General features: G+C 24.2%; 1 protein-coding gene across 1 annotated transcript in view; it reads right to left on the bottom strand.

Annotated features, from left to right (window-relative positions):
• LOC129606298 (protein patched) overlaps positions 1–16,174 on the bottom strand; it is a 28,036-nt gene extending 11,862 nt beyond the window's left edge. Inside the window, exon 1 of the mRNA XM_055516546.1 lies at positions 15,959–16,174. Coding sequence (XP_055372521.1) covers positions 15,959–16,099 — 141 coding nt within the window. The 5' untranslated portion in view covers positions 16,100–16,174. The remainder of the gene's footprint in view (positions 1–15,958) is intronic.
• Positions 16,175–17,071: the final 897 nt, after the last annotated feature.

Genomic DNA, 17,071 nt, shown 5'->3' with positions numbered 1-17,071 from the left:
TTGGAAATTAAGGAAAATAATGATAAAAATTATATTTTATTTTTATTTTATTTTAATTTTACATATTAAAATGTTGTCAGTTTAAAGTGATTTATTAGTTAGTTTTCAAAAGATCTTCATTTTTAGAATTTTACTTTAACTTTTTTTTATTAAAAAGTCTTATTTTTAGAAAACATACATACAGACATATTTTGTTTGTACATATTTATGTATTCATGTATGTATGTATGTATTTATTGTATAAATGTGTGTAATTTATATACAATAAGTAAGGAAGGGTGCAGTTATTTGGCCTGTTCATCGAACATTGAATTGAGTATATTTCAATTTCATTTATATTTCTTGTATGGACTATATCATAAAACTTGCCTAAAAATATGAATAATGCCAAGTTAAATACTGATTTTTCATTTAATAATATTAGCATTGTTTAATAACCGCACCGCAAATATAATATGTAGTAGAGAAACTGATAATAAACGTATCAGTTTGAAAAACATTTAATGTACTTCGGTGAATGCTAAAAACTGATCCAGAACACATCACTTTGATAATCCAGAAATTTATTATATAAACATATCCGTTTCAACAAATTAAAAAATTTTATTTTAAGCAGTTTGATTGTATACGTAAGGATAAATAATAAATCAATTCTCAAGATGAATTTAAAAAAAATCTTTCAAAATAAAAATGTAATTTAAACTAAAAAACACTTACCCACACTCATATTTGACGGGAATTCCTTTTGATATTATAATATTTTTCAAAAACCTTAAAATTTTTATACAGTTGAAATAGATATAGTGGCTACAATAACTTTATTTGTACACAGAAAGTACTTTAGTCGATAAGTGGCCAGGTATTTTTAATAAAACAACATTCTTTGTTACTTGATTATAGCTTAACTTACTTATTAAAAAATTAAAACCAATGTAAAATCGAAATTGATTCGGAAATATTCGTTTAGTACATTGAGTTTTAAAATGTAACGCTTGTAATTTTTATTGATTTCTCTTGACGCCTATGATACTAATATTTTGCGTAATTCTAGTGACTAATCTTCATAAAGTGGATCAAATCAATCATTAATGCCTCTGTAATTACATTGAAAATTTAGAAGTTGTAAGAAAAAAACTTTGCCTCTTGTTCATTTCTCATTGCATGTATTTGATAAAATTTCACTTTTTAAGTATTTTAGAGCCAATTTGAGTTTTTATTAAAGAGAAAGTAATAAAAAGAAGTTCCAACTTAATACCATCACTCCCAAAAAATGTAAGAAAAACAAAATATAAAAGACTTAAACGGGAAACTTTTAAGCAAGAAAGAAAAAATTACAAATTCTTACCATATTTAAATTTATTTATTTGGAAAATCACAAACAACCCTTTTTTGCTTTTGATGATTTTCAACTACAATACATTTCAATTTAAGAAGCTACTTTAAAATTTATGCTATATGAATACAACGTGACGCTATATACATATGCATTTTTAAATGAAATAGCTATGCTGCAATTGAGGAAGCAGCGTATAATGTTACATACTTGAGAATTTCAGAAACATGGTTTATCATACGAATATTTTACAAATATGCATACATACATACGTATATAATGTACATATTTTGAGTGTATATACCTGAATTTTTTAAGAACTTTTTTCCTTTCTAAAGAACACGAATGAAGGAGGATACATTTTTCTAACTTTCAAAAGAAATTTTTTTAAAGTACAACCCATGCACATGCTAGGTTCGTATATATATTATACGTACATATGAGCTATAGTACAAGGGATATAATGTTCATGATCAAAATTCCTTTTACATTAGCACGCATGTGCGTAGGCAGCATGTTTCGCATAAGACTTGCAAATAATTCCAGAAAATCATACTTAATAAATTTTCTACGAAAATGTTATATGTGCGAAAGGGATAGAGCATGCAAATATGGAAGTTAAAAAAAACGGTGTAGACTTATTTTTTATAAAAACAAATACTAGTAGCATCAGAATAGTTCAAAACAGTGTATAACCATCAGTCATCCGTTTAACAGGTAATTATTTATTCGTATTTATTTAATTAGATCTATGTTCTGTTTTGTTAGAATTTGATTAAAGAATCTTCGCTGAAATTGTTCCGCACCTTATGCAAAGCACCCTGTATAAATCTATATTTGTATGTATGTATATTCTGATTTTTTTTCAAAATGATATTGCTTATACCACATACCCATTTGCAATTTCCGTATAGGATAATAATCGGATTTTTTCAGACAACTTCTCAAATTCTGAAGCTATTAAGTATGTAATGTATTAATAAATTATTTTTCGGTTTCTCTTTTTTTTTATTACATTTTAAAACAAAATGTGAAAGAGGAAAAAATTAAAAATAATAAAAATAAAAAAAATTTTTTTTATTTGTTCTTTGCCGATATTTTTACCCTACTCAACATTTTCATGTTGATTATCATTAGGGATGGTTATTATTACATTTATCAATGATCAATGTAACGTCTTCATCAATTTCTCTGATTGAATGCTTCACATTATTATTATATTAATATATATCATTACACATACATACATATTGTATATATAAATATTATAATAGGTAAAGTTAAATCATATTTTTGGTTAAGGATATTAGGTAATTACCTTGAGTTGAATCGAAATTTCTCTTTTATTTTTGAAATAAAAATGGGGTCTTTTAAATTGTACATTTTTTCTATTGTTATAAAATTTTACTTTTGCTTTTTCTTTTTCTTCTTTCCCTTTTTTCTAACTTAAACTCATTTTTAAATACAATAATTAGACATGGTTGCAATTATACACCGTATCTATAAATAATTTTAAATAAAAAAAAAAACAATTCTTTATTATTTTTATAATTTTCGATAAAGTCAAAGAAAACCCAACCCAACTGCGGTATTTAAGAACAACATTATAAATATAAAACGGAATTTATTGATTAAGATCTCGAAAAATTTTGGTGAGAATATTGTATTGATAGAATTAAGACATCAAATATAAGATTGGGCGTTTTCTACAAAATGAAAAGATTTTTTTTCATCAATAGAATAAAAATAAGACCGATAATACGATAATACTTTGTTAAATTGTACAACTTTTGCTGAAAAATGTATTCAAATTAAAAAAAAATATTTGTTTTAGTTCGCATTTAATTTAAAATTTAAATTTAAACAATTCTCTTTTAAATCATTTGAACAGATATTATTTCAAATCTTGTGCTAAGTACCAACAGCTAAATTAATAGCATCTATAAACATTTTAACAATAATTGACTTGTGAATTCACAAGATCACTTATATGAGATAAAAATAATTTCTCAACCAATAAGTACCATAAAATACTAATATTTTTGCACCTACATATACATGTACATATTTAAAAGTTTTGAACTTTAATAAGCACTTTAAATAATTCAAACCACAATGTTTGAATTTTTGAATATGCAAGAAAAATTTTTCTTATACTATTTTGAATTAAAATAAATTAAAGCAAGTTTTTTTATAGAAAATAAAATTTCTTTTTGAGTAAAAATAATTTTAAAAAGTATTCATGTAGATAGGTTCTAAAAAAAAAGCTCACATAACTTATTTTTAAAACAACCTTAATTTTAAATTGAATTTAAAACCTTAATTATAAATGTTCGTTTGCTTGCGGAATTTTTAATTTTTAACTTTCATGCTATTTCTATTTCTATTTTTAATATAAAAAGCACTAAAAGTGTCTTTATTATTAATGTAATTGTTAACACATAATTAAAAAAACATATTTGGATTAAAAATTTTTCAATGACATTGCCTTGGATTGATTGAGTATTTTTTTCAAGTCATTGGAAATTATGACAGAAAGTTTAGGCCGGTTGTGAAAATGCTCATTTATAGTTAATAGTTGTGCACATGCAAACCTATAAGGTAAAGGCCTATGATTCGGTTATAATGCGGTTATTTAATGAAAAATATTTTTCATCTAAGGCAATACTGTAACCTATGTAATATATTCGCATAGATGTACGTTTCTATGATGATCAAGATATCGAATGTGAGCAAACTGGATAGCAAACTGCCGGTAATGTCTTCATACCTCTGTAAAACTAAAAACCAAACTACAGTTACATTAAAAATTTTTTAAATTTTCTGCTTTGACTCGTTTATTTTGATAACGTCACACATCTGTTATTGAAATTTTAGCGTTTAGTCTCCAAAAAAAAAAAAATTTTCTTTTTATATACTTAGGGTTGTCTGGTATAAGAAAGTTTTTAAAAAATTTTAAAAACCTTATTAAGTTTTTGCATGCAAAGCGTCTGGGATAAAAGTTTTTGAACTTAAATAAGAGAAAATGGTGACATTCTAATTTTCTCAATGTCAAATGTTTTTTCAAATTTTTTTAAGTAAAATTTAGTATTTTAAAAAATTTTCAAATCTTACAGCTGTCGAAACGTATGTTTTTCTTGGTTTAATTTTTGAAAAAAATTTTTTTCATCAACAATAACTTTTTTTTCAAAACTTTCCAATTAAAAATAAAACAAACAAAATGATTTTTTCTAAGTTTCACACTTTTATAATCCAAAATCAACATTTTTGTTTTTGGTATAACCAAAAAATATTTGTGTTTGATAAATACTTTGAAATTTGACGTTTATCATCTGTTTATAAAGTTTTTAAAAGTTTTTTCAAGTTTTCTGTCAGTCTGGTTTTTTTTTTGAAAGTGAGAATTTTTTTTCTTTTTGAGAGAAATTTCGTCATTGTTTCTCTTCTTAAAGTTGTTTCAAGTTTTATCCCAGACAGACCTTATATGTACATACACAAACGCAAAAGTACCAAAAGTGCCTCTACTAAGTACCAAATCAATATCTTTGGAAATTTGACGTTTCTCTAGTTTTATGCAATTTTTTTGCTTAACAAATAATAATAGGTTTAATTAAATTTGTGAATATAACTAGCGGTATTCTTTTCTCTCATTTTTTAAAATTTACAATTCTTTAATACCTGGAACTTATTATATAAATATAACTAAGTCAAAAGAAAAGACATATTCTTCTGTGAACTCACTTAAACCTAAGTTAATAAATTATTTATTTGTATATATAAACTCATAAATATTTACATAATATATAAATAACTACATACATTTAAAATCATACAAATATATGACTACAATCAAAGCCTAATTTTGTCCTTTTGCGCGTATAATATAGCACAAAATATCAAAATAAAACTCACTTCTACGTCAACATTAACTTCGATTATCAGTTCCTAAAATAAAATATAAAAAAATTAAGATAATAAAAATATAACAAGAAATGACCCAGAGAGTTCTTACAAAAAAATAACACAAATATGGAAATAAAACAAAATTAAAATGTTGCTTGGAAACAATTCAAATTGCTTAATTTTCTTTATTACAGAAATAAAAATTATTAAGACCACCAAACACAAATATTAAAAAAAAACGACAAAATAAAAGAAATTAAATTTCAAGGTACATATTTTGTCGAACACACTGGTTTATGCTAGAGTCTCTAGTTTCAGAAAACAAAAAAACATTGAAAAACAAAAACGAAAATCAAAAAACTACTACCTATAATAAAAAAATTACGCAAATCCATTTGTTTTTCCAATGTCTGTAGGTATACCTTACTTACAGTCAAAAAAGAAACAAAAAACAAAAAGGAAATCAAAATTTTAAAAAACAAAAAATTCGAGCCGCTGATGTTGTATTGAATGAACTCAGACTTAACCATACACATTAAAAAATTTTTCTTTAAATTTTTATTTTTGCTTTTCTTTTCTTTCTATAACCTAAAATTCCAGAATATCCGATCCACGTTAAGTAAATATAAACACTATCTACATATACATTTATATTCTTTTTTATACATAATATATATTAAGGAAAATATCAGTTCATAAAGTATTTATGTGTAAGTACAAATAAACTCGAATGCACTTCTATACTATCATCACATTGTTCTTTTAAAATAACCCGCATTTAACATTCGAGAATCCACTAGAATATAATCATATTGTGAAAATTTGTACAAAAACTACAATGTATATAAAAATATTCGTCACGATCGAGGTAGAATTAATGCAGTAATATACTAAGTTAGATAAAGAGAAAACTTTAAATTAAAAGAAAATCTTAAGATTCTCTATATTAAATGAATTTCGATCGAACTTACAGTTTGTATCATACCACATTTCTCATGAACAAATGAAAATACAAATGCAAAACTAAGTATGCATGTTATTCAATAATATTATCGTGTATGTGTGTAGTTAAAATAATGATTGCATACTTTAAGGTTATGATGATTAAAATGAACACTTTTTCAATTATGAGTCAATTTTTACACCGTAAACTGATTTGAATTTCACGCACATTATATTTTATTAAATTTTCAAAAATTCAAAAAATTTACTCCTTGATTTAATAAATTAATGTTGCAACATATCTACATGCATTTTATTTAATTTTAATTATAAAATGTAAACTATTCATTAAAGCTAACGTATTTATTTGGGTTTATGTTACAATCTTAGAATAATAAAAATCAAGGCCTGGACATTAATTTTTATTTTCATATTTCTCATCAAATTTCTCCTTTCCATGTCATGTCAATCTAAGTTTCCGAAAACACTGAAAATTTATTCACAAGTTCCGTTTTCATAGTTTTTGTGAGAAAATTATTTTTTAATTTTAAGGTTTTTTATGCAATTAAAAGTAAGAAAAAAAGCAATAATTATTTTTTGAGTTATTTAAAATTAAAATTGCGTAGGCTCGGCTTTTCATTTAAAAAAAGGTATTTTTCATGTAAAATTTTTCTCTTTCTCTATTTTTTTTCTCTCAATGTCCAAACTAACGGGCACTGTTCTTTATAATGTCTCAATACAAATACATTAATAAGAAGATAAATATTATGTAGGTACTTTTTAACGTATACCTTTTACATGATTATGTTTTGATGCTCGTTCGTATACTGTTTTGTTGATGTCTTAATTTAAAGAAAAAAAAGAAAAAATGTGATAATAAAAGAACCGAAAATAACATGATGCTGCGATGCAACAAAAGAAAATAACAAAAAAGAAAATATAAACAACTAAATTAAAAATTTATAATTTATAATTTTAAACATAAGTACATACATACACATATATTTTTAATGAAGAATATACATATGTATATCATTTTTATAGATTTTATAAGTTAAAAAAGAAGGTAAGGTAACTAAAAAAAGGATAGATTCATAACACAATTTATATTTTCTTACTGAGAATGTCATTATATACACACTCACATTTGTATAATAATTATTATAGCGAATTTCAATTTTGTGAAATTGACTAGTATAATCGAGTAGGATTTAATGACAATACAGAGTGATATTTGGAGTATTAAATTTCATTTTATTTCATCTTTTGATCGCAATTAGTGTGAAAAGGTAACGAAAACGTTACTATTATGTTGGTATCATTCATTAACAAAAAATTGTTTGCTTTGATCTCATTGATTAGTTTTATTTTTAAGATTTCAAAAGTGTTTGTTTATAGAAAGTGTATACGTTAATAGATGTACATATACGGACTTATATATTTATTTCATATCTCAAATGAAAAATAAAGGAAAAAATATTTCGTTTAAACAGAACCGGTACATTGGAAAATGAGAGGAGTTGAATTGTTTAATTAATTCAACTTAAAGTTGTTCTTATTCCAGTTAAATTCAAATTTTTGAAATTCTATAAAATAAGCAGTATTTCCAAATTCGTTTGATCTCATTTTAACGCCTAATGACATTAATAATTTGATATATATTATGCTAGATTTTAAAATAAAATTCAAACCTTTAGAATATTAAGATTACTTATTTAAATCCTATACTTAATATATTTGTATAAAATAATTATTACAGAACATATTCATATTTAGCGCTATATCAAAAGTGTTATTACACAAATTTAAAGTAAATACTTTAATTAAAATTAATAATTAAATTCAAAACTGAGTTTATTTAATATAGTTAAATAACTTAATAAGATAATAAGATTATGCGAATAGCTTAATGATATAATAAAACTTCGAAAATACTTTTACCCTATGCTCTATTTTGAAAATTAGTAGATTTGTAGAATAGATTAACATAGTAGTTTATATGCTACTTTGAAAAACGATTTAAGTTTTCGAGTCCTTTACGTACCGCTCCGAAAAAAATTTATGTGCGTACACAAATATTTTAAAAATGACGTTTTAGTTCCACTACTAGAACTATCCGTGAGGGAATTAAAAGTAATAGTCATTATTCTAAAAGGCATAATAATTTGTATTCGATTTTGCATTTATTGAAATGACGGTTCTTTTGCTATTCGTAGAACTAAAATAATTAATGCAACATTTCAAAAAATATTAATTTTAAGAAAAACGAAATAATCATTTTAAAAAACAATTAAAAGTCCTTGTATAATCTTACGCCTATAATACATATAATGAGTCAAGACATTAGACTGTATTTTTTTATATTTTCTATTTTCTACCTCTTAGGCTAAATAAACATTTATAATAATAATATTTCCAAAGAATTTTGACTTTACCTTTGATAAACAAATATTTAGAATAAACTCGGTTCAAACGTAAGGCGACACATAATTCTTTGTTTTTTTACAAATCTTCTGCTTAAATCTTTTATTCTCATCTTTTATTCTCATAATCGAGTCCGCTTTATCTAACATGAAAAAATGTCTAAGAATTTGTGACTTTAAGGAGCTTGTCAAAATAAGCGATGGATACGTTAAGTGTCTTTGTTTTTTAAAATTCACTTCAAAAATTCAAGTCACACTTACATACATATATTGCTTTTATTACCGGTATTTCTTTTTTTATTTTTTCATATTCTCAATTTTTTTCAATACTTAGTAATGCATATTTCCTACTAGATCTAGAATTAGACATTTCTTCAACAATGTTAATTTGAGAATAAGTTACTTGTTTTTTTTGTAGTTTCTTTAATCTTACCGGCTGCCCAGTATTGGCAAGGTTTCCTGAACGTTCAGGAAGTGCTGTCCTATTCCCGTGGGGATATCTGTGCTTTTATACTGGCAACGAGGTTATTATAGGAAGGAGAGTGAGGAAGCTACAATAAGTCACGAATGACTGCGGTGGCTTGGAGGATATGTAATCTTGCCCCACTTAGTTCTCTTAGGATCTATCGAAACTACTGCATTTTTTTATAAAATTATTGTTCGTAATTACTTTGAAAATGGATGGCAGCCTTTTTAAAAAACAAACGTGTAAACTAATACAAAATCTGAAAAAATACATTTAAATCATATTCAAAGGTATAAATTTCAAAGAATATGTGCTCACATTAAATAATTTGCAAAAACAAATTGCGAATTTCAAAAAGTAGCCACTAATAATCCCTGTGGATTTTTTTTATCGTTTGAAACTTTTTTGTCAAATTTTAATTTTGTAACTTTTTGGACTTAATTTTACTAAGTGATTATTAGTGAGCGATATTAAACGAAATTGACTTTTTTATGAGGATTCTAGAAAACTTCTACTCGATGAAAAAATTAAGAAAATCTTTGGTTGAAAAAAAGGTGATCATGTTTAAATTTCAGTTTTTTATTAGAATTGATTAAAAAATTAGTGTACGTATGAGACTAATAGTTGTCAAAAGTTAATAATAAAGTTATGAGACTACATAATAATAGTTCAAAGTTGGGTCAAACCAATTGTTTGTATTGTAGCACTTTTCCCTTCAACAAGTGAAAATTTAAACTGCTTTTACATATAGTCTATGCTTACATACATTCATACACGAAACTATTTCTAGGATTGCATATACATATTTAGGGTGAACGATTTGTGTTACATAATGCTCGACTTTATGGGTGAGTTACATGAGTTAAGAAAGATAATTATATTTTTTAATGTCATAGAATTTAACGTCACCTTTCTGCGTTTCCAGAAATTTTAAAAAGCTTGCGATTTTGCTAATATAGGGGTCCAAATGGTCAAATTTTACAAATTTCAAGAGGCTATAACTTGAGAGGGGGTGGGGGAGGAAAAAAATTTTCTTCTAACGAAATGAACTATTTATTAGTGCCTAAAAGCTACTAAAATTTCAGGCTCCTACACCCTGGGATCTAGAAGAAAGACAACGTCAAAAATTTGGAAAAAACGGATTTTATGTAACAGTAAATTTTAACTGCCATTTTGTTTTTTTAAAGTTCAAGTATATTAGGCCGTGATATAAGAAGCATCCCACTGCTTTTCTGCGTTTGTAAAATTTGAAAAATGTACATATATGGTTCAACTACAGTAAACAGTTGAAAAATGGCATTTTTAGGGTTTTAAGGGGGTATAACTTTTAGAGGGAAGGAGATAGGTAAAAATTATATTCTACGAAAATTAGTTTCTAGTAAAGATCTATGTACATTATTTTTGAAATTTTATGCTTCTATCTTCAAGGGTGTAGAAGTTTTGTAAATAGACACACGGACAGACGGACAGACTGAAACTAATAAGCAATATTTTTAAAAAATTTTTTTTGAAAAGTGCTAAAAATATTAAACATTCGTAGATAATAAAATATTCAATTTTTTAATATAAAATTTTCATTCATAATGGAATATACTTATACAAACATAGTACGCCTGTTTTTAACGCGTTCTTGTTTTTTCTTTCTTTTCTATACTAAGAGAAGTGAATAGCATAACGTATGTAAGTAACAAAAGAAAATTAAAACCGCAAGTCGCGAGTTAAAACATAAAACGATCTTATGAGTTACATAAAAAATATCTACATATGTATGTACATAAACACAACATTATAGATTACATATTGCAATGAACTGTTTAAAATAATGACAACAATAAAGAAAAGGAAAAAGCAGAAAAAAAATAATAATAAAATTGAAATCTCGTCGATTTGGGTGGTCTTCTGTTTTTAATTTTTTTGTTTTTATAATACATACATAGGTACTATCTTTTTCTTTATCTCCGTCAACATAAACAAGATGTACATACAAATACATCATACATATATGTATATGCATATGTATAAATGTATAGTGAAATTTTTATTTAGTTTAGTTTCCGTGCTTATATTCCTATAATCTATATATACATACATACATACATATATATCAATAATATTGTGTCGATATTTTTTTGATCAAGCGTAATAAAAATTAAGGTATGAATACTGACAACGCCAAAGAGAGCTTGCACTCAGTAAAAATAGAGGCGTTTATACAGCAGCCGATTACACCAAACAAGCTTATGGGAAAATCATAAACTCCAACAAAATTATTATTATTTCTTTTTTAATTCTGAGAAGTTTTAAAAATTTTATAATTTTAAAGCTTCTCAGATTTTAGCAAGAGAAATAAGAAACATTTAATAATTATAAAACTTTTATAAAATTATTTAATTAAAGATGATTTTTTACAGAAATTCATACCAATTTCTATAACTGTGCAAATTTTGTATGTAAAAGAATTTCCAAAGCGACAAAATTTTTGAATTTTCTTTGGTCTCACTTTCATACAAATTTGATTTTGACACTTTTATGTTTTAAATTTTAACCCGGTTTTTATTTTGCATTGTGTAAGAGTTAATTTCCGTTTCTTTGCATTCTTTTAACATTACTACATTGTACATTATCATATATATATTATAAATATTGCGTTAAAATGTATGTACATAATGATATATGGGCTAGTGTATAGCGACCTATCAAATATAAGCATTCAATTGTGTTCTTTGCATAAAATACGACAAGCAGTGAAAATTCCATGTAATTAAAATAACTACCAAAATGACGAAAAGAGGTTTGCTTTATTGAAACTATCATTTTCATAATAAAGCTAAATCCGAAAAACAATATTTGCGTTTGGGACATCATTAGATTGCACTTTACAATAAGTACTGCAATTGCATTTTACACAGAGATGAAATACAAAAAAAAACATATCTTTATAAGTAAAAATATGACATCCTAGTTAGGAAAAATGTTATACAATCGTAAAATTGTGCAAAAACATCACTGAGAATTTAATTAGAAAATTTTATCTGAGATATTTTTTATAATCAGAACAGACAAAAATTATATCCGATATCACGACAACCACACTTTATAAATAATTTTGAATTAAATGTATTTGCTACCACTTTATTTTTATATTGAATACAAGTCAAATAAAATTTTAGAAATATAATATTTTCAAATTAGTTATAATATTGAGTCGTTTATGAAAATAAATTATCTTGTTAGAATAAAAAATATTTCTGAATGGGCTACATTAATGTCGTTTTGAAATATAAAAGTGTATCTGAAAGCGTACACTTTATTTTATATTTTAATATTAATTAAATTACATAATATACTTATGTACATATATTTTTATGATATTCATATCTTTCAGTGTAAAAAGTAATATATGTGTAGCTCTTTGCAATATTTATAATTGCCTTTTTGAGATAATTAATATTTACCTGGTAGCTGTACTTCATTTACATTTTTAAATATTATGATATAAATTTATGACATATGTATACGTACATACACATATGTATATTTACTATTTAGAATATTTAGAGGAACCTGTGAAAACTATCTTATTGCAAATGTTTACATATATGTATGTATGTACGTATTGGTATATTACAACAAGTTTAGCAAAATTCCCATGGCTCATAACAAATAAATGTGTTCTCATTTGCTAATGTTTTTATTTGAATACCGATAAACTTGTGTTCATCAAAAAAATTTTTATTCAGCTACATAAAGAAAACAGCTATTATAATACCTTTATTATAACATTTATATATCAAAATTAGATTATTTCCAAAATTTTATGAACTATATCACTTTTAGTTCTATTTTATCCATATTTTTGAAAAATTATAGCGCGTTTGGTTTATAGTCATTTTACATATATACAGCCGTTGGTTTATAGCCGTTTTTTTTCAGTATATTCTCTGCTGAAGCATCGTATTGTGACACTAAAAAGACAATAGCAATTTGAAAATAGCTAAAATTATTGACAGCGAACAGGATAGGGTTAGAAAAAAGCATATGTATATCTGTCTGAAAACTCTGATAGGTATACATATATGCATATGCTTTTCGGATATAAAAGTAGTACAAATTAAACTTTAGAAAATGTTAGTGAGATTTAAAAAATTTATATTTTTGATTAAACTACACAATTAATAAAATTAGTAACAATTTTTTCTATTCATATATATGCAGAGTGCATTTTCGCAAATATAAAGTGCCATGGAAATGACGCATCCATTTTCTTTTTTGAAAGAGCTTGATATCGTAAAGTGTCTAATAAAAACATACATAATTGTTCCTTAATTTTTGAAAGAGTTTATCAAAATTAAACTATTTATTAAAATCAATTTTAAAAGGGAGATATGTACATAAATTTTTTCGGATTTCTTTATTCGATTTTCGATTTAATTTTTTGTACTTCTCTGATGTCTATAAAAATTGTCTTCAATCAATTTTTATATTCAGATAAAATTAGCGAATTAAAAAAAAAATTATTCACTTTAAATAATAATTCATTTTTTTAATGTTTATTTTAAAAAAATGAGACATACATATGTATATGTACATATTATATATACTTTTGTGGTCTTTATTAGCTACATACCGGTCTGTAGAGATAATTCTTAGTAATTTTTTAATCTGAGCATCATTGGAAGTGTAAATAATTTTTTATACAAAATTTATAAAAACAAAAACAAAATTTAAATTGAAATTACATGTTTAATTAAATTTACTTATATATGACATTTCGTAATTTTCTGTATACAATTATTGTACAATAATTCATTATACAATAAAAAACAATTAATTTCAAATTTAAATTTGAAATTAAAATTGTTTTTTTTTTGACAAATTGTTTATAAATCAAGAACAATGGGTAACATAAAAAATCAAAAAAAAAATGTTTTCTTCTAGCACAAAAACTAGGTGTCTCTATAACTTAAACGTTATCTCAAGCATAAATTCTGAGCACTCTATTTCTTTGAAACTTTAAGTTATTTCGAAGTTGAATAATACAAGAGTGAACAATAGAGATTTTCATAACTACAAATTTCGCTACATATGGTCACAATTGTGTTTTATTAGGAAAATGTCGCAAATAAGTTCTTGTTACGTATACATAAAAAATTTTTCTCAAGTAATTGAAGTACATACTAAATTTTAAACACAGTTTCGACTATATCAATATTTGCTTAGAAACACTTATGTCTTACTTACTCACAAAACTGTTGGTTCTTGAGAAAAAAAGAAATTGACAAATATTAAAAATATCACATAATATGAAATTTACTCTCTGCTCACATACGAGTATTTTTAAAAGAAGTAAATTCGATTAATTCTCTTCAAAACACATATTATGTATATTTTATTTTCTTTTTCTTCTTTTTCAGTCCTGGGAGGAGCATAGGGCTAGTTCAGGATGCTCTAGTTTCATAGCGTCATAGTTAACAAGGTGACTAGCCTGTCTGGATATTACGTATGTAATATGTACTAAACTATAGTTACTAGGAAAATAGTAACTAGTTTAGTAACCACAATAATAAATTTAGTTACAATATTATAAATATGTACCTAAACATTTCTAATAATTTTTAGAAATATCAATTACTTAATTCTAATTAAATTTTTAGAAATATCACTAAGAACGGTTAATTGCGCCGAGATAAATGCATAATTTTAATTCAATTAAGTGATTAAGCCACCTAAAACCACTTAAACAATTATAAAAGCCCGTTTAATATAACAATATACATAATCACGTAAATCAATAATTTTTTTGTCAAATCACTGAAGATAGAAATTTTTCATATACATATGTATTTTTGTAAAAATTTCAAAAAATAAGTTTTTCAGTTAAAGAGAATGCAGTTAAACGATGAAAGATATGTTGATATTAATAGTGATAGATATTTGTTTCACTTATTTGTTCAATAAAAGGTGAAAATTAAAGAAGCGTGGTGAAATTATCCGAGGTAAACTGTATGTACAAAATTTTGTTATAGAAATGCAAAATTTATACCCTTGAAAATCAAAAATTTGACAATTTATAATATTTATGTTTTGTTTGATATGTTATTGCGTTCCGCATTGAAAAATTATCAAATTTTCCAAAAATTAAAAAAGTGTGGGTACACACCATACCTACTTTTGTTAATTTTTCTAAATTTATAAATTATTATATATGTAGGTTCAAATAAAGATGGTATTTTTCACGCATTTTTATCTAAAATTCGCATTATTGCCATTAAACCACAAAATTATTTTTATACAACATTTTTTTGGATTGCTAAAATTTTCCTGTTCACCTACTTACATACATATGTACATATATACATAAAAAAAAAATTAAAACTAACTGAAATTTTCGTTATACATACATACATAAGTATTTTTTGTTCTCAAATTAATGAAAAGTGAATATCAAGAGATCTCACATTCCATTCAACAAATTCAGTGTGTATCTTAATTATTTAATTGTTGTTAGTAACTATGCTTGCACATATATACATGTATATATTTTTTTGGAGTATATAGATATGTATATGCAAACGGAATTTACGTATATGCATATATAATATATGTATGTATATATCTTTCTTAATACGCACATTATATTTTTAAGTACATAATATTGAAAGAACAAAAAAATTAAAAGTACATAAATTTCAAAGAAAAACGTGACAAAAAGAATAAGAAAAATTTTTGTTTAAAATAAAATTTAAATTTTAAATTTTTTTCTTTTTTTTCAGTGTTTTATTTATAATTTTTCTTTTTCTTCCTACTATTATATGCCTTGATGTATGTATATATACATACATAGGTATTGTATATACACATTTTTTTTATTGGTATATTTCAGAGACCACCCACCTTGTCTATCTGATCAAGTGCAATATTTGCGTCAACCCAACTGGTTCTTATATATAAATCCGAAAAGAGTTTCTCGTCTACTGTATCCCCATGTGCGTCTGGAACTCTTGGCAGAGTGTCCATCATTGCTGGAACAACCATTTTTGCAGCTTTTTTTACTCTTCAATACTTTTTTTTATCAATTTTATAATGTTTATTCTATACATAAATATTAAATGAATATATTTTATTGAACACTATTATATTAAAATTTTATAATTCCCTTTAATAAGAAAATATTAATTTACACAAATAATTTTAAGAAATTTTAATTTCTTTTCTTAAAATCACTTACAATAATTTCGATTTTATTTCTTTTTAAATAATTTGAAGAAAAAATTGGCAATTTTCAATATTTCCATTTTCTTTCACTGTTTCAAAATACCATAATAATATTGTAAAACTTATTATTATATTTTTTTTAAATCTACTTATATATACATACATACATTCACAAACTAATGTACAACATGTGTAGGTATCTTTTATTTCAATTAAATTTGTGTATGTGCACACAGATATATTACACGTTCACGTTTAAATAATAAAAACTTATTTTATTTTGTAATTTTTTTTGCTAATCATTTTCCAATATTTTTATTAAAAAATTTGTTTTGCTGGAACTTTTTGTATAATATTAATTTTTATTTTTTACTTTTATGAATAATTATATTGACGACGATATTACCAAAATTTCCAAAATTTCATTCAACACTTTTTAAAAAATCTCTTCAAGAAACTTTAAATACATTTTAAAAACTTGTAATATTATTTGTATATTTTTTTTCGATTTAACTAGAAATTCTACATACACTTATGTGAATTATTTTGTTTCAATATTTTATTATGAACATTAAAATAAAAAATAAAAATTTTTAAATATTTTTATTTAAAAAAAAATTTAAGTCAAAAAAATTTTGTAGAAAATATTCATTTTATTCAAGAAAAAAAATATATATAAATTATTATTCGCGGGATAAATTCGTGTTTACTTTTTCTCTTTGCTTTCAGTTAGATGCTTCAAGCTAAAGGATCAACAAAAATCTGATCAATCTAAACTTAGCTCACCAATCT

This window comes from Condylostylus longicornis, unplaced genomic scaffold, assembly GCF_029603195.1.
Source record: "Condylostylus longicornis isolate FDR11 unplaced genomic scaffold, ASM2960319v2 ptg000018l, whole genome shotgun sequence".
Taxonomy (NCBI): Eukaryota; Metazoa; Arthropoda; class Insecta; order Diptera; family Dolichopodidae; genus Condylostylus; species Condylostylus longicornis.
Note: the sequence above shows the minus strand (reverse complement) of the source record. Positions and strands in the feature narration are given on the sequence as shown.